This window comes from Hippoglossus stenolepis, chromosome 1 (genome assembly GCF_022539355.2).
Source record: "Hippoglossus stenolepis isolate QCI-W04-F060 chromosome 1, HSTE1.2, whole genome shotgun sequence".
NCBI classification, from domain to species: Eukaryota; Metazoa; Chordata; class Actinopteri; order Pleuronectiformes; family Pleuronectidae; genus Hippoglossus; species Hippoglossus stenolepis.
In genome coordinates this window covers 24,930,709-24,957,582 of record NC_061483.1, presented here as the reverse complement: position 1 = coordinate 24,957,582, position 26,874 = coordinate 24,930,709, and the positions used below count along the sequence as shown (strand labels likewise).

The following is a 26,874-nucleotide window of genomic DNA, read 5'->3' as shown; positions in this document are numbered from 1 at the left end:
TCACATTTTTGTGAACATGCAATCTCAAGAACGCCTTGAAGGAATTTCTTCAAATGTGGTACAAATATTCACTTGGACTCAAGGATGAACTGATTAGATTTTGGTGGTCAACTCCTTTTCCTTCCAGGGAAAGGCTCTCCCACCCATTTATTTACAAAATCAAACCTTAAGTCTTGTTTGCAAAGGTAGTTTGGGTCTATAGGCTGGGTCTGACTTTCAACATCAGACTTGTTACAGAGTTGGAACAGTACAACCAGCGATGTTAAGAGAGATTGTGGCGATAAGAGACAACATGGGTTTGGTATAATGCAGAGGATTTGTTGCTGTTTTGAACGCGTCTGTTCAGGGAACTTCTGCTGCGTTGTGCATGTGTGAAAAGGATAAACTCTGTATCCAATTCTCTGGACTTTACCCGCAGGTCATGTCTGAAAACAGATTCACATGACATTTCCAATACACACTCTATGCTGTTCACCAATGGGAGCAGACTGGGCTTTTTTGGAGGTGGGCTAAGAACTTAAAACCAAGTGTTTCAGACAGAAGGAGAAAAGAGGCAATGCAGTAATGTTTTTACTGTGACAAATTATGTGTATTTTGAACATAATAGCATGTAAAGCTATTGTTTAGCCCCAAATTAGAATTATGAACCTGTAAATGGTCAAAGTATGAGCACTTGATCTGTTTCATTACTGCAGTAGATAACACATATAACATCACGTTACAGTATGAGAGCTCAGGCTCTTACTCTGTTAAAGTAAAGGGAGGGTGATAAATGTAATGCAGATATGATTGCTATCGTTGTTTTCATACTTGATGGTACTTTTATTGTCACAAAGATCCAACTTCCTCTGTGGCATCATTATTCCTTTGTATCCTAGCTGATCTGTTTCTACAGAGACAGTGGGCAGGGTACATTAGTGATGTCTGCTGGTAGAGTGATGGAGTGAACACAAGTGGTTCATATTGCAGAGAATAGATTTATTGTTTGAGAAACTGAACTTAGAAATGGCTCTAGCTGATAACTGTAATTCACAATCAACCAAAGGAATGGCATACATCACATGCAAACATTTAGCAGCAGCACAGCCACACTGGAACCCACTGACTGTTCTGGTTTCTTAATGGTGTCACTGAACAGCAGTGCTCACTGAAATCAGTCCTCAGTGTTCATGGTCAAGCTGATTTTTAGTTATTCTCACACCTCCATTAAATATTTTAAATCTTCTGGTGTAAAAACCATGTATTACTGCTTTGAAATCTAAATTATGGTCTGTAACACAAATGTCAAAACACTGTTGAACTTCCACATAAGAATTTAATATGAAGCAGCAGCAGTAAGATGTTCCGTTTACATTAACAGAAACTTAATACGACTTGACACAATGTAACGAGAGTAAACACTGAACAGTGAGGCTGTTATCACTGACATAAAATTGGACTGGATTACACACTGAATCGTTTCCAGTGAATCCCACATGCTGAGGCAGGAAATCTGAATCCAGTGCAGGACTGACAGACTCTACCCCAACCAATAGAAACTTCTATGTCGAGGTAATTACTGTAAACTGTAAACACATAGCAGGAAACATGAGACCATCAATCAATCTATCTACCACAAATTCAAAACCCATGGCTGGACCGATATGGGTGCGTGAAATTGAGAATGTAGTTAAGAACTATTGTGACACTGATGTAAACAGCTGTTTTCATTGGAAACTAACTAAATCCTGCTTGAAAAGTTATTAAATGTCACCATATGTAGCAATCTGCTAATGAGCATATCCTTTGTCAAGTGTTTGCTGGTTTTAGCCCTTTAAGTGTTTGCTTCTCTTCTACTCTCTATCCTCACATATATTTTAAATTTTTTTTCAATGTAATTCCCCATTAAAGGAGACGTATCTCATTTACACCACATGTTTACCAGGGGTTACATCCAAGCCATTTCCAATCTGCTCCTCTGCACTGATGAAATCCAGATTTTTCTAACACTCCGTGTATCACTCCGTCACATGACATCCGGCTGACTTATTGTGTAACATCATCCCTCACTGAGTAAGTTGCAGACATTTGTGTTCATAGGAGTCTTCTCTCTGTGCTGGTCCAGTCAGTTTGCCTTCACTAGATTATGAAAAAATTATAAGACAGTGGAAGTGGGGTCATGTGTCCAACTTCTTGGCTGCACCCTCCCATTTCATATTTTAAAATCACAAACACACACCTCCAGTACAACAAAGAGCAGAGCATGTGGTTGGATGAAAACAGGGCTATATATTTCCGAGGGAGACAAAAATATGTTCTTACAATCACTGTTTCTGGACTTTGCCTGCACGAATACGTCAAGACCGAATCAAACATGCTTTGGTCATTTTGACAGAGTTTTTGTCTCAGAAGCATCTTTGTGGGGGTCTCTGATATTACTTCACTGTTGGCTCCACATCTGCTGATTTATTAGTCTGAGAAACTTCCAGAGATTCTCGTTCACCAGCTGTCCACACCGACAGATATAGCGATTAACCATTTGCCATCAATTGACTTAAACACTTTATGGTTCGCATACACTTTATAGTTGTTTTTTTCCCTATCTTTATTCAAGAGTGTGGTTCTTCAGTTTGAGAGCAGGCCTTATTGATTTCACTTTCAGATTTTGTAATGCTTGCACTCATATAGTGCCTACTTATTTAGATTTGGTCTCCTTGTGCTCAAATTGTGCGTCAAATACTTTGTTGCTTGGATGGATTTCCTGCTCTCTAGATTCAGATCTTCTCCTCACGCTCAAGCCTTCTCTTTTCTCTCTTTTTGAGTGAAAGCATTGCAAAATCTGAATTTGAAATCAGACGGAAAAAAGTCCAGCTCTCACACTGAAAGACCATGCTCTTAAATAAAGATAGGAAAAAAACATATAAAAATATACATTAAACTCTTCCCCACACATGCTGTGTATTATTACCAACAACTGTAACATTACAAAAGAGCCCCGCTGGTCAAAGACATAATGCAACCTTTAATAATGTGTGTGTTTGGTTTCAGTCAACCTTAAAATATAACTACAACCACTTCCTGTCTTGACTCATTATACTACTCATGTAGGCTGTAACTCTGCAGACGTGTGATCACATGCTGACTGGTGGTCAGAAGGCAGGAAGGCCTCTTCACACCTGGCATTCACATGCTTCTTACATGTGTATTGTGTTCAGAGCAGATTTATTGCATCAATTTCCTCTTTCCTTTGAACAAATGCAGTTTGAGCTGGGGTTTCCTTTTTGATTTTCATACTTTAAATCAATACACATGTATCCTGAAAATACATTAAGTAGCAATCCATCCACGTTGTGTTTAGTAACAGTAGTAGCGTGGCTGGGATGACAGTGTTGGCCTGTGGATTGGCAACCACTCTGCTCCTATTATTCAACAGGTATCTGATTGATCACCATGAAATTTGGTATTTAATTTACGGTTCCCAGAGGATAATTCCTACTGATGATGCACTGAATGTTCCTTTAGCGCCACCAGCAGGCCAAAGTTTAACTTCTCTTCCCATGTCTTATCGTCCACTGAAGATTGGTACGAGAGTATTCACTGCAGACAGTAATAGTTCTCAGACCACAAAACCTAATGAGGTTTACATATGTTGTTTTGAGTGGAATGTTTTGACAACTATTGGACATGTCTACACACAGTGATGTGACCCACAGGATGAACTGTTTCTTCCAATTCTTTGGTTTATGACCAAATACTTGCAAAAACGAATTACATTCCCATATGCTTTGTGTTTAATGCTAATTAGCAAATGATGGCGAACATTATGCCTGTAACCCATTAGCATGTCATTGTGTACATGTTGACCTGTTTATTTTGGCTTTTAGCTAAAACCATCAAGCTTAAAAATCTTCTATGTGGTTCTCACTCTTGTTTGTCTGTGCTGCTTTGCTGGATGTGGATACGTTTGTTTGTGTCTATCTACAGTATGTATTTTCTGTATTTGTGTCTGAATACTCATTCAGTCGCCTCAGGGATGAAAACAAAATGAAAAATTCGACACATCATTTGTGAGATTAATCGTAGCTCATTTAAAATCAACTAAAGCTGATCCCTGAGGATAAAATCTGGCTCCCACCTGTTGTCCCCAACAACTTCCACCAAACACAAGGAACAATTATCTGGAATTATTATTTCCTTTTATTGAAATGTACAAAATCTATTTGAAAAACATGGCACTAAAAGAGGAAGTGATTTACAAAATAACAATGTGAATCTGAGGTATGCTATCTGTCTAATAATTCTAGAAATCTCTGCCTGTATGTGTAACGTATACCTCAAGAACTGTTCATCTTACTGGTTTCAGACTTACAATGTGAATTGTTAAGGGCCCAAGGAAGTGCAATGTTGAATTTGGTGCAATTTTCACTCTCGGTATGTTCAAAATGAATAAACTTTGAAAAAACAGTGCAACTATTACCACAGGCCAAGCAAACAGGCCATTCCAAACAGGTAGGCTTAGAACAGATACTGCACTAGTATCAACCTTCTTGTTTAAGATGTGTAGCCATGACTCTGTAAAGATCATAGAAATTTCAGTTTTGCATTTGGTTGCTTTCAGCCTGTGAACATTGTTGTGGTCTTGACTCAGGGACTTGAAATTGTGGCTGGTTTGAGTTGTTAACTGTACAGATGGGATCTGTTTGTTCCACCAAGTGAACCACAGTGTGGGTCTCTGCTGGGTTGAGTTAGTGTTCCACAGCTCTGGTCTTTGTTTTGTGTTTTATGTAATCGGACTTCCTCAGAGGGGTTACTGAAGGTTACCCATTTGTTATCATTCTTCCAATGAAGCACTAACTGATGACACAGACCATGACAGCACATGTAATCGTGTTCTGTCACGGACACAAGGACCTGGAGAGTGATACCAGCAGTTTTGAAGGTCATGCCACTGTGCATGATTATAGCAGGATGAGAATATTCTGCCAAACAAAAGTTCAGAAGTTATTTTGTTACTTAGGTTAGGTTTGTACCTGAAGATTACAAAATATACTTGGGGATGTGTTAAGAGTCAGCGAAGAACCCATGCAATTTTAGTGCAGATCCAATACTTTTTTTCACTTTCTTTATCATTTTTAGGGTTTTTTTCCCACGTTTTCACTGTTTTCTCTGAGAATAATTCATGGTTCTTGATGAAAAGAAATCAGGCACATTTAGGAAACTGATATCTACGTGTGTGAAAGATTTGGTGCAGCTTGATTGAATTTAAAGGGCCTGTTGGGCCTTGACGGAGGTATGTGCTGTACTGAGTGTTATTCTAGTTTTGCTGTTTGGTCAGAAAGGATGAGGAATAACTGTAAATGACCTTGCGAGTGTTGTAGATTCCTTCACAAACCCCTCCACCCACTGACTCACCCAAACCAAACTTGGCCCGTATGTCACCCAGAAACATTTAGTGTTCATTACTGAGACTGACTCAGATGCGGGCCTGCACACCATCTCCACCTCCACTCCACAGCTTCCTCCTCCTCTCTTGTTTTCTTGAGCCTCTGTATTCAGCTCTGCAGAGACAGAAGCCAGGCCTCTGTCTAGTAGCCTGAGTATTAATGCTGAGGGTTGAGGTCAGGTCGAGTGGAATAAACATGTTTCTTACACGTTAAATGTTTTTTTGAAGTGAACTTTGACAGCGTTGTGTTATCCAGATAAGGTCAACAAGGTCAGTGTTGAGAAATTGATCCTGTCCTTATCCTTGTCAGAAATAATCATGTGTGATCGTGTCAGGTTGTTTCAGGGCAAAATAAATCAGTACGACATGAAACATTAATGTCAGTCTCGATTTGAGCTGAGCACCAGCAGCCATTACATGTCCTGTTTATCCCTCGTCCTGGGAAAGTGGTGCCCAGGGATGGGACAGAAGGATGAGACCACAGGGGATCGTCTCTCGCGTCATGGTCCCCCTGAGAGATGAGGATGTGTAGACTCTCAGCAGTTAAACTTCTACAATAACACTCAGCTGGGAGACAGAGAGTCTGGCTTCAAGGTGAATGACACCGTGGCTTCAAACCCTCACACACTGCATGATTGACCATTTTAATGAATGAACAAACGGACTGATTGACTGGTTTGATGACTGATTAACTCACTGACAGCTGTTAGCTGGGAACCAAGTATGTGATGCATGTGTGTGTGTGAACTTTGCTTGTTGACACCTTCAGTGCAGGACCATAGATAAAGCCGTAGTATATCAGAGTCTTCCTCTCATCTCCTTTGTTTCCTTCTGGATGTATGGCATTACACCTGGTTCCTACCTCATATCTGGATCTTACATAGTCTTGGTTCATACTTTCAAAGCTGCTAAACTTTGCCCCACACACTCACACACATACACATCATTATGCACTCTGCCAAGCCTCAAAATTATTGTTCAAGCATCATAAAATTGCACATAAGTCAGTGTAAAAGAAGGTAATACAGGCCAAACAAAAGTTCGCAGAGAAAAGAGAAAAGAGCCAAAAACCTTGTTCAGATCAGAGAAGAGGAACAATCCAGAAAGTTGGATGTAAAGTGAAGTTATCCAGCTAAGAAAACGCTGACAGTCCCTGAGGGTGACACAGCACACAGATGAAAAGCATAGATACAAAGATGAAAGCCAGAGACATCATCCCATAGAAAGAAGAAAGACACAACATGGTAAACTGCTTTACAGGGGTGAACCACCAACACCATGTCTGCTATTAATGCACTCACCAGCCAATTACTCATTTACTCGACACAAAGCATGCATAACAGTTATTTCAGGAATTCAAGACCAGCAAAGTGCAGACGCATTAATCTTTGAGAGTAATCTGACACTTTCAACACAGAAAATTTGAAACTGAGGGAACAGCAGGAGACACGGATGAAAGAATAACTCTGTTAACTCAGACTTCATCCCAGAATACAGTTGGCACTGGCCAGTTCAGGTTTGACTCCATATGCAAAGATGATACATAGTTTTGACAGTTTCTCAAACACTAGGCGCTGTGGGGTGATGCAGATGAGACACAAGATTGATAATGTCTCAGACTAGAGTGAACTCTGTAGCAGCTTTTAAATAACCTCTGAAACCTCCCTTTTTCTTTTTCTATATTTTTACAATAATAATAATCACATTTTATTCTTTGTTCTATAATTTCTATGCTCCTCATTTTATCACAGTTTTACTGTACTTTTACATTTGTGTTATCTATGTTTTTAGAATAGTTGAGCTGTGTCCCAAGTGAGGCCTGCATCCTTCGGAGGCTGCTTTCAAATAGCGATTGCGTCACCGCGGCACAACTATACCGTCCCATTTCGAAGGCTCCTTCAAATGCGACTGACAAATGCGTACTTTCATCCCAGAGAAACAAAGGCTCCAACCTATCCCAGGTTTATTGGCTTTGGAGATGAACCATAACAAAGAGGTATTTGTACCAGGAATTAAAGAGATGTCCGATGCTTTAGTATCATACTTAAACTCAGCCGAACCGCTAACGTTACACATAAAAAAACTTTCTTGTCATGTCCAACTGCAGCTCTGTTGCTTGGTGGCAACGGTAAGGCCACTACCAGCTGGGCAGCCCCTGAATTGGGACATGGCTCATGTTGAAGTACTGTGTAACTGTTCAGAAAAGTGTTTGACATCTCATGAATTGTTGGAGACTAAAACTTTGGAACTTAAGAATAGGATCCTCTACCAGAAAGGATTTATACAATTTGTCCCCAGCAGGTGTCTTTCTTGTCCTTCCCTCTATTCTTTGACATTTTATCTCTCATAAGCACAAAAAGACTGAGCAGTTTCTTCAAAGTGTGAAGAAAGTAAATGTTATTCCATCTGATTTACTTTTGTGCATAATCATCCATCTTTTAGTTAGCACATGGAAGCTCCTGGGCCATTAACAAACAGCATAGGGATATTAAAACAAAAATATAATAAAATTTTAAAAAAGCTAAAATATTCACAGCAGGGAGAACTGCAGGAAGGTGGCAAGGAAATAAAGTGAGGCGGGGGGGTTGGAAATGGAGGTATTTTATTTGATCCAAACGAAATAAAGCTGCTCCCTGGCTGAGTGCTCCTCTCAGCGGGGGGTTTGCCTGGAAAACCATGTGAAGGACTATAAAAAGAGCAGGAAGGGGAAATCAGAGGAACTGATGAGTTTTTTTGTTCTCTCACTCTCTACTGTAATTGGCGTTCCACTTTGATAAATACATGTGGGGGATGCCGACAGATGCTGCTGGAGAATCAGACCTTCAGCAGGAGACCAGCAGCTCCGCTCAGCAGACATGGACGTGACATTCAGCTCTCTGACGATCTCTCCTCATTGTTGTCTTATTGTATCCAGTAGTGTCACTTCCCTTCTCTGGCCCTCTTCATCTCCATCCAACCTGCTGATCTCTCTTTTTTCATTTATCTCTCTTTTTTGTGTATTTTTCTGTGCACTTCATTTACTCTTTTTGCATATTTTTCTTGTCTCCCTCCCTCTCTCTCCCATGTTCCTGATCTGAACTGATGATCAGTAATTTTATATATTCCCTGCTGAGGTACAGGATAGGCATGCAAAAGGCTAAATTACAGTTAATAGTGTATTTTGAGTTCCCTGATGTTTCGGATGCTGCATCAATGTCATGTCTTACAAGGACACATTATTTACACCTGCTGTTTTCCAGCCGTGACACATCAAAATGTCCTTTTGAAAATGGCTGTGAGGCACGACTTTCAATATCACGACCCTCTGACTCTGGCCTCCTCCAATCAGCTTTTTTCTGGGCAATTCATGATTGCCCTAATAAAACTACATTGCTCAGAAGGCAGAACTATGATAGGCCCTTTTCCACTGCAGATATGTATACTTGTCATAGTAAGAAAGCTATCATTAATGTCTCCATTTTACCAAGGATATATCTAAAATTTCAATTACTCACGACTCTCTTTGTAATATACACTCAGTATTTACACTATATTGTGCGGTAAATTGAGATTGTATGTATATGTCTATGTTTGTGTATTAATCCACACATGTTATTCTCAGATCTAAAGGAAGAGCATGACACTGTGGGATTGTTAGCAGAGTCCTTTACATGCAGTGGACAGATGTGTGTAACAGACAGATGCAGTTAGGAAGTGGGAAACAGGCAGAATGTATCACATGACTGAAGAGCTGTTCATCTGTATCTGGCTGAAAACACAGAGGGCTGTTTTCTGTAACAGGCGATGAGAGGCAGGCGTATGCGTGTCCACATGTTCTGTAGGTTGTGTTTGCGTAGCTCGTTCACTGCAGAGCTGGACACTCAGGGCCTGCTGGGATGTGCAGTCAGAGGTCCCCCTCTTACGAGCCATAAAACAAGCTATTATAACGCTGCTGTTGCTGGAAAAAACAATCCTGCTGCAAGTACAAGGTTTCAGTTTTTCTGACTTTGAATGAAAATGTGCAGTTTTATCCACGTATTGCGTGAATTTCATCATCTCTCACAGTCCTGAAACGCCCTGTCTCCCCTCCTGACAAAGCTGTTGCTTGTACACGCAGTTGACTTCATATTTCACTCTTGATGGGTGTAGTACAGACATGGTCAAACAGAAAGCAGAGAAATTAGGTTTAGGTCAAACGGTAAGAAACCTCTGTCTAAAGAATGGAAGGTGATTTGACTTTGCTCTGAAATGGATAACAAGGACCAGATGCCTCCGTCACTGTGTGTGTGTCGTGTGTTTGGACACATGTTTATGAGTAGCATGTGAATATGTTTGTGAAAGTGTCCACGTGTATATGTTAATGTTTTGTAGATGTCTGGACTAAATAGCACAACCTGTGATACTTTAATGTATGTCTGTCTTTGTGTGCACACAAACACAGGTACACATGGCTGACATCATCCTTATTCCTGTTACTGTGTGTGTGTGTGTGTGTGTGTGTGTGTGTGTGTGTGGTTGTATTTATTTATTTATTGATTTGTGTGTGGTCTAGGTATTACTCCTTATGGGGACAAAAACTCCCACGTAGTGTAAACCATTACATTTTAACATAATGTCATTGCATAAACCAAGATTAGGTTCAGATTAGTGTAGGTTCCCAGGAAGTTATTCTATGTCAAGTCTCCTATTAAGGTTACCTAACTGTGTGTGAGAGTTCTTGTTTCCTCTTTAGGACCTTTTCCAGCATAAAATCTGAATTTATCAGAAACAGCAGACCTCACAGGAACAAAGCCTGTGGCAAAACTTAATCTCTGAAGTCCTGGTTAAGGGCAAGATGTGAATGGTTCGATGGGTAAAGGTTTGGAATGAACCAGTCATGGTTAAGGTTAGGGATGAGGTTTTGACTATAGGCTGTCACCAATGAATTGATTTCAATGTGAAGTCCCAATAAGGAAAGAACAGACAAACCTGTGTGTGTGTGTGTGTGTGTGTGTGTGTGTGTGTGTGTGTGTGTGTGTGTGTGTGTGTGTGTGTGTGTGTGTGTGTGTGTGTGTGTGTGTGTGTGTGTGTGTGTGTGTGTGTGTGTGTGTGTGTGTGTGTGTGTGTGTGTGTGTGTGTGAAGCTTACCAAACTTGCTTCACTTTTTAGATGCCTGGTGCCTGTGTTTTTTAAATTCACATGTGCACTGCCTGCATTCTACTGTTCATCATCTAGAGAGGATTTAGCTGACTTACTGACAGCTCTGTCTTCAGCTCAGTCCTCATCATTAACGCAGTGGATAAAGTCATTTTTCACCTTCAGCTCACGAGCTGGGATCATAAAATGCTCAGTGAGATCTCAGAAATGTCGCCAAGGGAGAAACTAATAGTCCACTCGCACTTTAAGTACAGCACATTCGGACTCAGCTCGTGGATTGTTTGCATTGCACCCAGGAGTCCTCTCGGGCGTCCTATTCAAACTATCACTCTCTTTTCTCCCTGTAGCGATTTCTCTCTGTGTACTTTGGATGGCGATCAACAAAGCTCAAGCTGTGGGAACAGTAACCTGTTCATTTTTCTCACACTTGGATCAGCCACAAGATTCTTTCAGCAGAGCTATACCGCTCGTTCTGCTCTTTCATTACACTGAGAAGCACTTAACGCTGTCCCCATCTTCATTTTCTCAGAGAGGACTTTTATGGGTCCTTCGCTTCCTGCGTTTAATGAATGTATAATTGTCTTCGTAGAGCAGATATGGACCTCCCCAAAAAAATTCCAGTCATCATGTTCCACCTTTTACTGATTAGCGTGCACCTGAACGGCCCTCTGGACAAACACAATGGCTGTTTTTTTGCATAAAGTCTGCGATAGATTAGTGGGAGCTTTTTTTTCCAGCCTTTTTTTTTTATGGCTGCTCTGTCACTGTTAATACCTCAACAAAACAAATCACTGGCCAATTGATAACAGACTGGAACGACATCGTTGTTGCGCCCTTGTTTGAAGTTGACGAGCCCGGCGAGACGTATGTGTCTGCATGTATGAAGCATTGGCTCATGTTGCACAACTGAAAACGGAGAATATAGAGGAAGTGTGCGCAGTGTAACAGCTGGGGCTCTACAACTGAAAACAGTTATGAATGTCTCACCTCCAGGATTTTCCGACATCAATGCACTCTCAGAGCCATTTAGAAGACTTGGAAGACCTTCTTTGTCTTGAAACAGCCTTCCTGTCTGGCATGAAAACGTAACCAGACGCGTCATTATGAGGGATCTGTCGTTAGCTTGACCTCACGGCTTAGCTGCTTTCACTCACTGTTATCTCGCACTTACCCGTCCCACTTCAGTCCCTCTTTAGCCTCCCCTCTGTTTCCTTATCTCCACATCGGACCATCCGTCACTGTCTCCTGCTCAATTCATTCAGTTTGGTGTGTTATTTGCATTACATGTAAAATCATTTGTGTCTTTCTCTGTCACACACACGTCATTTTTTTGACATTAACTCTAAATAATGTCCAGACAATGGAATCTGGAAATGATCTGGTGTTTGCTTCTGACACATGCAGAGCACACAAGGAGATTGAAAGAGCATCTACGGAGCATTCAGGTGACGGGTGACGCCTGGGTGTACAGCATGAAGGAGGCAGGATAGGATGTGTAAATTCCATTGCGGGAAGCACGTTTTTTTTAACAGCATAACAACACTGGTGATGATCCTTATCACCAAAACCCTTCGAATCTCGATGTCTTTCCAAGTTGACATCTTCGCCAGCATCTTCTACATGCATGACACCTCACTTTCATCCTGAGATATTTGTATTATTTTTGTTTGTCACAGTCTTGCATCTGTTGTGTGTAGGGTTGCAAAATTCCGTGAATATTCAAAGTTGGAAACTTTCCATGGGAATTAACGGGAATATACGGGAATTAATGGGAATAAACTGGAAACTTTGGGGTAATTTATACTAACTGTATTTACCTTGTCATATACAGACATAAATATAAACATTTTGTTTTGTCATAAGCAGACATGCATGCAAACATTTGTAATACAAATTTTAAAAATGACATTTTTACTTAATCCATTTGTGAGTAGAACTCTACTGTCTCTATGTGGATCTCAGGATAGACCCGGTCAGTGAGAAACTTATCAGAAACCTGCAGGAACGATGGACCCAAATATGAGAAAATACGAGAAAGCCTCAGCAGTTCCTCTATGTGACAGTATGTTGGAGATGAGTATTGGTGGTTTTCAGATATATTTTTTTACTTTAGAGAGAAATGGATGTAAATTTCAAAGGGAAGTAGTTTTTACTACATAAATGTCAGTTATTAGAAGTGGTTCACAGGTGTTAAATGCTCTGTGACAGTGGGCGAAGCGTGTTGATGATGTCGCCGACCATGATCAACCATGATCTTGGTTGTTTTCTTTAAAGATCATGCTGCAAGATCCTAGAGAATTGCTAACATTAGCCACTTTACCAACTAAGACAATTTTGTTCCTGTGGACTATAAATACCTGTTTGCGTTGTCAATCGTAATGGATACATGTGCTTTCTCGGACAAGGACTTGGACTTTCATTTGTGCATTGATCATGTCGGTTTGAGAAAATAAAACAATCATTAATTCTATCAATTTGGTTTACAATAACTAGCTACATTTTCTACTACTCCTTTTCAAAAGAAACACAGCGTGTGCTGCATTCATACATCTTTAAAATAGGAAGTTTTGAATAGCGTTTTTATTGCTCAGCCTTTAATTTGCGGTTAGGAGTTACAGTTAACTCTCGCTTGCAGTGGACCCACAGCAGCCGCGATAATCGGAGTAGTGGTGTACCCTATGACACACACTTGTACATCCTACTCTCACTGCTGTAAAAAGTTAGCCTACTGTATACAAATAAACTTGGTATTAAAATGAACATGGCTTCAGTGTAACAAGTAATCAATATGCTAGGTAATGACAAAGACGTTCAAAAACAACAGAAAGTCATAGGTTTACGTTTCTGGCAGACAATGTTCCCAACTAGCTGCATCCAGGGTCCAGCTGAGCTAGGCTTGCCTCGTCTTGTTTTCAACTACATTTAAGTTACCTGTTATAAGCTAACATTTGCAAAAAAAGTGTCAAAATTTCCAAAATTCCCGAGCTTAACTTCCCATGGAAAGTTTCCGGAAAGTTTCTGGAAATTTACCGGAAATTTTCCGCCCCTTTGCAACCCTAGTTGTGTGTTAGAAACATTAGTAACGAGCCCTCTCGTTCACGGTGAATCTTCTGGACAGAATTCTGCTTCCTTACATAGGCTCTAAAGAGTTTTTCCATGGGGGGTGGCAGGAAAAACACTTGAGAACGTCCAGAGCAACTCAATCAGACGATTTCGTTCTCACATTCGGCCCCTCCGGATAATTGTTTGTCTTGTAATAGTGTATGTCTGAAAGCAGCTATACAGATGTGGCACATTGGTGTGGTAAATAGTGATATTGCAGATATTGTCACAATATAAGCAGGGGACATTAACATCTGGTATCAGTGAACTAGTGAGTAAATCAAGTGTTTTACAGAGGTCCTAGACAAAACAATATGGCTAAAAACATCTGACAAAGAGTTGTGCTGACCCGAAAGATCAATACTAATCAATAGATAACAATAGATAACAATAATCATGAGGTTAATGGGTTTTCTGGTTAGGTTGTTCATGATTATGTAAACAGAATTTTTGGTAGAATTTTGATGCTCTTTGCTGTCATGTATGATACCAAATCTCCAGATCTCTGCAAAAAGAGCCCAACACATGTGTCTGTCACAGAAAACAGCTCAGAGGGTCAGAGATGCCACATTCCTGCAGTGACACTGAGCCGGGACGGGTCACAGAGGCCAGAGACCACTGGGAGAGACTCTGTCAGACACACACACACACACACACACACACACACACACACACACACACACACACACACACACACACACACACACACACACAGCATCACAAAATCCTCAGAATCTCCTCAAAGCAAGTAAAACACAGACAGCAGTAAACATTAAAGTTCCAGTCCCATAACTGCAGAACACTTTGACCTGAAACAATAGTACTTAAAAGTTGTATAATTGCAGCTTTCGCCTCTGGTTCATTAAACTCTGCTTAGCTTTTACTGGGAGATCGTGCCTGACGAAACGAGGCAGGATCATTTACAAAATGTCACGGTGATGTGGTGAGATGCTGCATCATTCTCCATCACCAAGTTTAGATGGAAATCTGGTCTGTGGTGTCTGAGGTTTCCTGGACGAGCAGGAAGAAAGAGGCCTGGTCTCACTCTCACTCTTTTAACAACCATTCCAATGAGATGATTTCACTTGTTTTTCTTGTTATTCATCTTATTTTAAGGTTTAAGTTTGTAAGGTTCCACCAGCTTTTTAGAGGAATAGCAGTCAGGATGTTTTTCTGCTTTGTTCTGGGACTGAAGTCTTGTTATCATATGGTTGACAGATTTGGTACCACTATGTTTGTCCAGACTAAACTAAAGATTATATTTTTGTTTTGTCTGTGCAGGATTACACAAACTCTGCTGAGCTGATTTCCATGAAATTTAGCTGAGGGGGCTATTGTCCGTAATGTTTTTATCGTTAATGCAGACAGTCACACCTTAGTTTCAAGGTACAAGTAAATGGCATCCAATGCAGTTTTCTCTCTCAAGCAACAGTCATTCTATGCGAAACACTGTAAAGAAAGTGAAACTAAATTCCTGCTTCTGCCCATTTATTCTGATGTTCTATAAAATGGAACAGGTTCTTCCTTTGGTCATGAACGAGCACATGGCCAAATTAGTGATTTCTTATGTTAATATGAAAAGTGTAAAATAAAAAATTGGTTCATCGTGAAACCGTGGCAGGACAAATTGGAATATGGAGGTGATTAACACTGCTTAGTCTTGCTGGAGGAATGCGATTTTCTAGCTCCTTTTAAGATTAGCGTATTTCCCAAAATATTTAACTAGTCCTTTAAGTGATCTTTAAAAAAATCCTTATAATCGTAGCAAAAAGGGATATTCTAAATAAGTGAAATACAAATTTGAGATATACCGCTGGATTGTTTTTTGACGAATTACCAGCTAGAAATATAACCAACAAATTGATGTAATACGTTTTTTCAGGGTTACTCTTTCCTATTGTTTTCAGTCTTTATGCTAAGCTAAGCTAATCACCACCTGGCTCCAGCAATCATAAATTCATCAAATTTAACTATCTGCAAGAAAGAAAATGATGTATCACCTATAATACTAAACTATACCTTTTAAACCTTAAGATAACTTGATTTGGTTTTACGTTGTATAAAACCAAATCCCCCCCCAAGGGATCCAAGGTTAAAGGGTGTTTTTAAAGAGGCAATCAGAATGGGAGAATGGTAGGAGAATTAATGGAAAGACGAGGCGAGAGGTGAGGCATAACATAGGGAAGGAGGCGGAGGAAGGGTTCAGGTCAGCCTGTGTTCTGGTGGAAGTGGTTCAGACCTCCTGTGTTCCCAGTCAAAGCTTTCTCTGTTAGACCAGAGCTCTGATGTTTCCCCTGAGGCCTGGGACCTGGAAGTGGGATATAGCTGAGCAAATAAACAGAGAGGAGGTGCTCACACTCGCCACACTAACACCTTTACATATGTATACTCACACAAGTTAACACGAACATACACATTAACGCTATTACACGCCAACACCAGAAGGGTTGAACATGCGGCTGTACACAGCACTTTCACACCTTTCGAAGGAAGCTGATGTAGATAGTGGTTTTGTGTGGATTGCTTTTAATTTAGGATATTTTGATACAGGTCAAAGTAGGAATGTGTTGTGTTTCTTGGTTGTATTGTGGGACAAATGGTTGGAAGGTACAAATTAGTTTAACTTGTTTATAAATGGACTGTCACTGAGGATAAAAAAAAAACGCAAACGGTGAATGGATAGAACACCTTATGAAAAAACTGTATAAAACTCCCTCTAGTTCGAGCAGCAGCAATCAATTCAACATCAGAAATTAACAAGGTTTACTCCCATAAGAAAATATGCAATAAATGAACATGTGTTATACCAAGGTTTTAGCGTTGGATTCATCAGACTAATGTGTTCCAGTCTAATCCATCATCACACCATCATATACAACACGACCAGCCAAGTTTCTCTAAACTGCTTTCAACTGTGAGCTCTGCAGAGCAAATAAATCAATTACAGCATGGTTGATGAATGCAACATGCTGTAGTTGTAACATGTATAAGCCACATCAGTGAGAAGCATCCATCAAAATGACGGAACGTACACGCACACATGGCCACTCTCCTGTCTTGGTGTGTCAATAGGCCATTGACCTCCACTAGGCTTCACTTCCTGTGTTCCTCTTACCAGAGATGCCCAAGAGGGAACACTCTGAGCTGACAACAACCTTCATCCCTGTCTTCAAAACACCCTTAACTTGAATATTCAAGATTTACCCATGTTTTGAGAAGTTTTAAATCTATATGTACAGTATCTGGAATCCTTACTGTCAATCAGTTGTACTTGGGTTCTTTCATACTTGATATCATTGCCATTATTTCATGCCTTGGGTGGAATGCGACATGAAAACCCTATAAGGTGGAAAGGTTCTTGATAGAACCCCCTAGGGAGGGTTCTTGGTGGAACCATTACATCCTGAAAGGGTTATCTATAAAACCTCACACAGGGGGTTTCTGGGTGGAACCTTTCACAGTTGGTTGTAGGTGTAAACCTTTGTGATGGGTTGTTGTTAGAACCATTTGAAATGGGGACAAGCTAAAGAACCCTCTATGGTTCTACTAAGTGCTTTAATTTCTAAGAGTGTAGATGTGTAATGTGAGCTGGATTCATAATGCAGAGTGCCTGCAGTATAATGCATCATCCATGCTGTGCCCTGTTCACTGGACCCCTTTACTGTCTAGGTTGGGGACTGAGGATGTATTGGGGGTTAGTGGGGTTATCCCATCTTTGTAGCTCATTCCTGCCTGCAAATGCACAAATAAATCACAGACTCACTGAATGGGGAACCTTAACAGTGAGCATTCCCCCTCTGGATGGAGACCCCTTGCTAAAGAACATAATCTTCAGTGTAAGGCGATCCAGGCCCAGGCCTGCCTCTGGACCCCGTCTCTGTGTTTCCTCCCAGTGCCTCTGTGCTGATTTTGGCAGCAGCTGCAGCAGCAGACTGGGGTTGTACGTGATCTTGCCTGCACCCCTGAATGAGCAGGAAGCTGCTTGGTCAGCTACCACCACAACAAATGGTTGGTGAAAGTTGGTACCTCATGTTCAGAGAGGAGGATGAGCAGGGGTGAAGTTTATGATGCTCTGATTGACAGGTCCATGTCAGGATCCTTCCAAAGGGAACTCTTTGTATTGTCTTTTTTATTTCTGTTGAACAGAAATAAGATTCCGAGTTATTCCACTGTTAACATTTTTTAAATAAGTTCAGCAGTGGTACGAAAAGACAATTCACTGGTTGTTACAGTTTTAATAAAGTCCCCATCAGGCTCTGCATCAGTGCCAATCAAGGCCTTTTTAGTGGATCAGTATGAGCTTTGTAGCGTCCAATACATTTCCACATTTCTTTGTAAATTATAATCTATTACACTGGGTACACGAGCTGTCAAAAACAGCAGCCAGCAGTCAAATTTTTGGATATCCACACTGACAGAGTGTTAGCGAAAGCCAAGAGGGGCCATTCAACCCCTGTCCAAACCTTTCTATCATCATGCATTATCTAGGTCTGCAGCTAATCAGCACTGAAATGTGCAAATTACTACACACATGAATTTGAATGTGGACTTACGAAGCCAGAAAAGTCGATACAGTGGGACAGCCTACTAAAAAGTAGCACTTTTAGGCTGAACCATAGCTGACATGAGCTGAACAGAAAAAAAAACAGATAAACTGCCAACAACATAAGAAGATAATTATCCTGTTACATGTCTGAACTGTGAATTGTGTTATTTTGGTCAAAATCCTCTGATTTTAAGACAAATTTAGGATGGTCACTGTATTACCAAGACTTTGCAGCTATGCAGCTCTGTGAGGCAAAAGGTGACGCCAAAACATCTTGATTGCCCCCTGGTGGCTTGATGCAGTTTAGGTCATAAATCTGGCTTCCTCCATGTTAGTTGATGGAACATGGATCGATCTAAAAAAATAAGCGAAACACAATTTTTTCCAAAGATTGTTTTTGTTATTTGTTGCTATAAAAGTGTGGTGAAACATCATGATTGACAGCTGAGACTGACTAGTGATTGGTCGAGCAATGTATTGGCAGCACCTCAATACTGCAGCTCCACACAGTGATCATAACTGTGCAGACTTAGCAGACCAGTGCAGACCAGCACAAAATGGCAATAGTCCCATCTGGGATTTTTTGTCTTCATTTTAAGGCTGTGGGAGGAAGTTGAGATGTGTCGTCCATCACTTTATAGGCAAAATGCTCACATCAGCATACTAACATTCTCACAACGCTACCTGTATTTTAACAATGTTTTCTGGTGTGTAGATGGTGATGAGTGAAATAACAAGATATCAAAGTCATAGCAATTTGTCCTCTGTGGAACATGTACACATCTGTAAAGTGCATTAAACGCAACATAAAGTGAAATTCCTCAGGTAGTGATTGTTCTCCCTCAGCAAAACTTTATTAACAGCATTTGTAAACTAAAGAAGAGCTTTTGATCGTGGGGGGATCGACGTTTGAAGTCTTGCAGATGGATACCCCTGTTTAGTGTAAACACGGCTGTTTGCGGCTTGCAGCTTTTTGGCCTCAGCAAACCTTCAGAGGACAGAAACCTATCCCTGTGAACGAAATAAAGATGGAAATGGCCGACACCTCATGGAGTTTCATGGACAGGGGGCAACACTGAGGCCCACAACATGTCAGTCTGCGGAGAAGAGAGCGAGAGACGGACAGAGATTATGTCAACAACCAGTGAACCAATGGCATCCACAGTAAAACGAGGGGCCGATAGGACGACCTGAATGTGAATCGACATGTTTCCAATCAGATGCACAGTGTACGGCGAGTGAAGCAAAGTGCACAGAGAGGACATGAAAGAGGAGGTGAGGGAGCTTGCTAGCGTCATGCATCGCTCTCACTAATAAACCATGACTGACATTAAAAGGCTGTACCCAATTGTTGGATGCTGTCCCAGCCCTCACACAGACTCCCTGACACACACACACACACACACACACACACACACACACACACACACACACACACACACACACACACACACACACACACACACACACACACAGTTAAATAGTTTTGGGTTTTCGAAGGCAGGTTAATAACATTTTCAATCTACAATTTGCTAGCACAAAAAAACACACACAAACACACACACACATTCTAGATCCACTGGGTGTAATGGTGTGTGTTTTAGTGTCATGTTGACCGAGCCTGTTGCCTGTCTGACCAACATACTTTCACATTCCAAAACAAAAACACACGGGTCACTTCTCCCTTCACCCTCATCCGCTCGTCCAGACGCCGCAGCCTCCCCTGTCCTTCAGAGACACCCAGGGGAGAGCTGCTGAGGCTGCTGCATTTCTGACTGACAGACCTGTCGATGTACGTGGATATGTACGAGGGCATTGTAGTGAGACAACATGGCTTTTATTGCTGCTGACTGTTACCCTCTGCAGCGGTGTGCAGGATTGTAAGCCACACTAGCAGCATAGCTCGTGGGATGGATCTGGGCTTCAGTCCAGACTGAAATTTCTCTACTGGATGGATTGTCATGGTGCTCAGAAGAAGCTGACTTTGATGATCCTCTGACTTTGTGCCAACAGGAGTATTTAGTTTATTTAGAGATATAAAGGGCACTCAGGATGGACTGTTATAAGACCAATAGCATGGCCGTAGAGCACAGGGTTAGGGTCTTGCTAAAAAAAAGATTGAATTGATACAGGATGAAGTGTGACTCCTTACAAGGGCCAAAGTGTTCATAACTGTTGTGAACAGCCACACTTAAAGATGGACAGTAAAGACGACTCTCAAGAAAGGGAGGAAGGAGAGACATTTTCAGTCTCTCCTGTAAGAGTTCATAGTGATGCACTTGGTCACATGAAAAGAAACAGCAACAGTTCCCTAAAGTTCACACTCTTTACCAATCATTGCATACATTTATTAAGCTTTAAACATGGTTCCACTTTCTTACAGGATCATTTGTTGCTCATTAGAAGAAAAAAGATATCGGTCCACATTTGTCAAATGTCTCTCGTAGCCTAAATGTTCTCCAGAATGCTCAGCTGCAACACATTTACACTGGGATTGCCATGAAATCAATTTCTGTTCCTCAAAAAACTTAATCCAGCCAACATGTAATTAAATCTGTTAGTCATCTCACAATAAAACACCTGCTTTTAATGGGGATGCTGATATGACATCAATGCTCATTTTCACTGTTGTCGAAATCAGTTCATCACAATGTGTGTAACTAGTTTAGATCAAGCCTTGTGCCACTGACGTGTGGCTGCATGTGCCCCGTCTACCTATCTGTGCTCCAACTCTCAGTTTGATGATATCATTGACAAAGAAACAAAGTGACACCGCAGCATGGCTGATTCCCAGATATACATCAATGTGGCAGCGAAGGTATGATCGTAAAGAGCACCTCAGCAGGAAAGACCTGCATCTGCAACCCATTATCCCATTGATAGATGACTGATGGATTGATTGATTGATCATCTGACAGACAGGCTGACGGGGTTCGTCTCAGTCTTCACTCTCCTGTCTGCACCTCAGCTCCGTGCGCTGCCCTTTCCATCCCTTTCTCAACACGCTCAGCTAACAGGCTGCAGATTAAAGCAGCTCTCATCTGGATCTCATCAGTTTAGGCCAAGTTCGACATTTTACAGGTTATTTTTCATTCAGCAGGAGGAGGAGGGATCATAGAGTGATTTAGGGTTTCGATGCATGGAGGCTGGAGGGGAATAAAAGCAACTTGTTGCCTCGAGGGGCCCGTGAATGAGGCAGCATGCTACATCCCCTCCCGTAACAGCATGCCATTTTTAGGACATTTGCATTTCTTGTGCACGTTTGTGTGTCTGTCTGTCTGAGTGTGTGTGATATTTGTTGCGTGGCTGTGCCGCTCCAGTTTCTGAGCCATTTCCTCTCTGTTTTTCCATCTGTGATGTCTGTAACATGTGGTGAATTGTTGTGGGATGGTTGGATAAGTGTCGCTGCCAAACACCATGAATCAATTCTGGGAGGAATCGTTGCCCAGTTTTTGTTGCACAATGCTGTACTTGAAAAAAACTACATCCACCAATGTGTTACATCACAAAAGCCGTAACTAATAACTTCACTTTAACTGATAGTTACTTTCTTGTTTATTTGGTCAGAGAGCAAGTAATGTGCAGGGAACAAGAAGAGAAATTAGAACAAGTTCAGTTTAAATTGCAACTGCAGAAAAAATAAAATAATCATTCAAATCAGCATAAGTTATTATTATGTTTATTTTGCGTATGCTATCCTTTTGCCATCGATTTTTTAAATATTGTATTATATAATTTGCTGTCTTTGATTGGAATGTTTTAATGTATTATTGTGTGTGCTGTCTTTGGGGTTATGAATTCTTGTTAGCACTTTTAATGGCTGTTTTGACGATGTCATTATCTTTATCAGTAGCATTATTGATTAGTAAGCTTTAGAGTTGCTGGATGGATTTTGTTACTTGTGTTACCTGAGCCAGACCAACTGTTTCCTCCTGTTCCGAGCCGCTCAACTGGTCAGAGAGTGATATCAGTCTCCTCGTCTAACTCTAATTTTGGCATATTTCCAAAATGTGAATTGAAAATGGCGCTACAAACATCTGATTACACTCTCTTTTTTTTTACAGGAGGAAATGCTGTGAAGGGTTCAGGTTTGTGATGGGCCAGTGCATACCTGAAAGTAAGTAAACCATACACACTGACTCTTTAACTTCACATGCTTTCAATCTGACAGTGGTTGATTAGAACAGTCTGCAACACGATATGAAAATATTTGTCCATGTGGACCTACAGAGATAATGTTGTCGTTCTTATGGCTGATCTTTGTCAGTTTGAAGTAATTATGTTTAAGGAGTCCTTGCACATTTCAGCGTTTCACTGAGCCAAAAAATAATCTGCCCATAGTTTTGACACAAACAACTGCAACATGGTGTTGTGGTCATCAATATAAAAACATATTTTTATTGTGATCATTGGACTTATCATGATCAACTGTGAACATGCCTATACAGAGTAACAGTGACTTACTCTGACCACTAGAAGGCACTGTACCCCACCTTGTTTAAGCTGGATGTTTAAAGAGCGTCAGCTGATGCTTATGGTATAATGTAAAAACAGTTAAACCACAGAGCATTTAGTCAGTATACAGTATAAATAGGCCACAGCTCACATACAATAAAAACATTTGTTATAAATATGTGTTTTCCGTTTGATTTAAAAATAACTATAGTCCGAGGCTTTCATCAAGACATGAGAGCCCTGGATTCATGAATGAATTGAATGTATTATGATGCAAGACCATTTTTCTTTTTCTTTTAATCAACCAATTATTAAACTTTAAAATCAATCTAATAGTCCTATTTCACAGCATACATGTAGGCTATATGATTGAGAGACTGAAACCAGTGTAAAACCTTCACCCTATAAAAATTGGGGTGCAGACATGTGGAAAGCATTTCATAGTTGAAAAACAAATTACAGTCCTGTGACACTAAACCTGTCAAAGGTAGTTAACAGAGTTTTTTTTTAACCTGTCATTGTAGGAAAAGCACCTAAACAATGGCTTTGTTTTATTATGGAAGTATAAGTGTCCCTGTGAGCCACGACAATGTGAGAATGACCCAGAAACCTGCACCTGAAGCTGCTGAAATGAACATTTCATTTAGTTATTTACACTTGTGCTGTTTCTACTCTGACACGTCAATATGTCTCTTCACCAAAGCACAGTAGAGGCTGTATTGGTCAGTTTCCATGTGGATGTGGAACTTTCTGAATGTAAGGAGGTGGTAATAAAAAAGCAGTTGCAGGTGATTACAGTTATGTTTTGATCCTGAATAACGTCAACATACTTAGTTCACGCACACTCTTCCTTTTCTCTCTGTCTCTGTAGGTGTAGACATGTGTGATGCATCGCCCTGCGAGCAGCAGTGCACTGACAACTTTGGACGAGTTGTCTGCACGTGTTACCCCGGCTATCGCTTTGACCGGGAAAGACACCGCAGCCACAAATCCCCTTACTGTCTGGGTCAGTACCGCACCACCCCATCTCTCAGTCAATGATTCTGACTACCATGTCTACTACTGGTATGGTAGAGAGAGTATGTCTCACTTGTCCCAGCACCCCACAGGCCTTTTTTTATCCTTAAAACAAAGATAAAGTGGACATTCTTCAAAAGAATAACTTCATATGTGTTTCTTCAAATAGCATCGACATGTTGAAATAGATTTTTCATAGTTGTGAAACAGTGGCCTTCTCCTGTTTGATGCAGCATAAAGCAAATCAGCAGATTTCCTTCCAAATCTGCGCCCTGTATTTACATTATGTAAATGCAATTGACCTGCAGTCATACTACGTGATGTCTCAGCAAGGTTCTTATCGTAAATCATTATTTGTGTCAATGCATGATTAGTATTTATATCATAACAACGAATAGATTTTAATTGGATGGATCATCTCATGCAGACATTGATGAGTGTGAGCACCCAGGCAGCAGTGTGTGTGACCACGACTGTGTGAACACAGTGGGAAGCTTCCTGTGTCGCTGTCGCAGCGGCTACATACTGGCACCGGACCAACGCTCCTGCATCCCTGTACACAACTGTAAGTTTCTATTGGGATTAATAAGTCTGGATAGGAAACTGAGTCAGCATCCAGTCATTATGGTTCATTGATCTGTGAAGGTGTTTGGCTGATACAAGATAATATGGATAACATTCAAGTAAATTGTGAGCTTATTTATTCGTTTTTTCCTTCCACCTGCTTAAAGTCAGGAAAAGGCTGTTTTAGCATAACTAGATGTCAAACTGTTACATATCAAAACGAAGATGTGAATTGATCAGCTCTTAAATTTCCGTTCATAATGACAACTACCGATTTATGTTTTTTCAGTGTAATTGTCAAGCAGTGACTTTTAAAGAAGAGCATTTGTTGCCCTTCCTGAATTCATATGTAAATATGTTTTTTTAAGTGAATGTTTTGTCTTGCAGTGAGCTCATCTGGGAAGTCAGACACCTTGATGAGTGCTGGTTCTTGTTCATTCACCTGTCAGGATTTTATGAACATGGAAAACAGTTTGCTGCAGCTGAAAAGGAGGCTGGGCAACACGCAGTCACCGAACCAGGTAACATGTTCACTTTAGAGCAATATTTAATCTATGTTTCCCACCTTTGACCAGAAAAGACAGAGCAGACTGTCCTTAAACATCCATCTATCTATCCATCTATCCATCTATCTATCTAAAGGTTAATAATTCATCATAAATGTTCATGCTAATCATTTATTAGTTTATGTCTGTATCGATTCCACAAAGTCGTTTTTTATGTTTGCAGGTGCTGGACCTGGCTAACAGAAGTGACAAGCCGTCTCTGGGGAGGGTAGGAAAAAGTCCTGATAGTCCTTGTCATCCTGGTCTACCCGGTCCTCCAGGAGCTCCTGGGGTCCCAGGTAATGTTGAGATAACAGTAGTATGAGACACAGAATCAAATCTACTGGTCCCAAAGTATGAGCAGGGAGAGTTACTGGTTAATGCACTTTACAGAGCAGAGAGGATGGTATCAAATAATGAAAATGCCATACACAAATTAATGCAGATGGTTTAGAAATTAAAAGCTAGTAAAAGCTGATAACAAAATAAAGGTAAATTTTAAACACCTCAGGTGAGTTTTAGTCTCCTTTAGTCTATTGATTTCTAAAACAAAAGTTTTAATGTGAGCAGTGTAACATATGACCCATCCAAGAAGATATTACGGTTTTCTATTATGACATTGCTGTTATTTTATGTGTTAGACTGATTTAAATAATTATCTAAAGTTTCCTCCCTACTTATCTCTTTCACCACCTGTCCTCACCAGGACACCCAGGTGAACCAGGAAAGCAAGGTGACCCAGGGGACAGGGGCCCGCTTGGCCCTGGGGGTCCTCGAGGGGACATGGGCCCAATGGGTCCGGAGCCTGACTTGAAACATATCAAAAGAGGCCGCAGAGGTTCAGTGGTAAGAAGAAAAAAAGGGTTGTAACAAGATTTAGTTCCCACTCTCAAAGTGATATAAAGACAACTCTCCCAAAAATCTCTTTAATACAACATAACAAATCATAATAGTATATAATAATTTTGAGAGATTTACCCAATACTGCAAACAACAAAACACTAAAATCATATTGTCACCAGGTAGATTACTCATTACATTCTCTTACCTGCTTTGTAACCAGCTGCAGTTGCAGTACACACTGAAAAAAAATTCCCTACAGCCCAACTTCCCTTGGCAACAAAATCAAACAGCCAACAAGGTCAAATACTACTATTATGAATATGTAAACCATAAAGGCATTATACTTGTAAAACCTTCCCACAGCCTAGAAAAGCTCATTTTATGTGTGTGAAGTCATCCCATATGCCATAATGATGACTTTATAATGATGGACATGAACACATGTTGCTCTAATTACAAACACATCCACTGCTCTACACGGGTAACATCATACATGAATGTGTAAACAAGTGTACTTATTAGTCTGCAGCATGACGGCTCATTTCTCCTCATTGAGCCACTGTCACAGCTTATTGCCCATGTCCTCATTTCTATCATTTCTACAGGGACCACCTGGAGCAGCAGGAAGAGATGGAATAAAGGTCATTATAACATAGTTTTATTTTCTACATGTGTTGGACTTCTTGTCTCTTCGTGTGTGTGTGTGTGTGTGTGTTTGCAAGCTCCACTGTTGCCATCTAGTGTCTGAAGTTCATTTAAACATGCATCATTTAGTGTCTCTAAATCTACAGTAACTTTGTCCTGTTTGCTTCTTCCCTCCCAGAGGATTCATTGACAAAGATCACATTGTATTGTACAAACCATAATAATCCAGTAGAAGCTGCAAATAAACACTGACGTTCACTTGAACCTGAGTAACTGTGTTCAGGACAATATATAAGAATATAGTTAAATACGTGTGCTTGTGTCCTGAAAGTAATTGAATCATTCTGACACTTGGGAAGCTCTACATGTTGAACTTAGGATAATTTGTGCTGTTTGTCATCTACAGGGTGAAAGAGGAGTTCCAGGTCTCAGAGGCCCACCTGTGAGTTTATGCTGTAGTAAAAACATTTATTCATATCTTACTTCCTGAATCTAGATAGAAAACTAGGAGGGACAGAGTGTTTGCCATCAGGGCTTCAAGACTCTGGAATAAATTGCCTGAGGAAATAAGGCTGTCTGAGACAGTCTTCTTTTAAGGCTCGGCTAAAACATATTTTCTC

General features: G+C 40.6%; 1 protein-coding gene across 1 annotated transcript in view; it reads left to right on the top strand.

Annotated features, from left to right (window-relative positions):
- Window positions 1-26,874, top strand: part of LOC118113524 (collagen and calcium-binding EGF domain-containing protein 1) — a 39,417-nt gene that overhangs the window by 7,986 nt on the left and 4,557 nt on the right. The window contains exons 3-10 of the mRNA XM_035163320.2: window positions 22,250-22,302; window positions 23,512-23,646; window positions 24,085-24,222; window positions 24,609-24,742; window positions 24,951-25,065; window positions 25,473-25,612; window positions 26,215-26,250; window positions 26,661-26,696. Coding sequence (XP_035019211.1) covers window positions 22,250-22,302; window positions 23,512-23,646; window positions 24,085-24,222; window positions 24,609-24,742; window positions 24,951-25,065; window positions 25,473-25,612; window positions 26,215-26,250; window positions 26,661-26,696 — 787 coding nt within the window. The remainder of the gene's footprint in view (window positions 1-22,249; window positions 22,303-23,511; window positions 23,647-24,084; window positions 24,223-24,608; window positions 24,743-24,950; window positions 25,066-25,472; window positions 25,613-26,214; window positions 26,251-26,660; window positions 26,697-26,874) is intronic.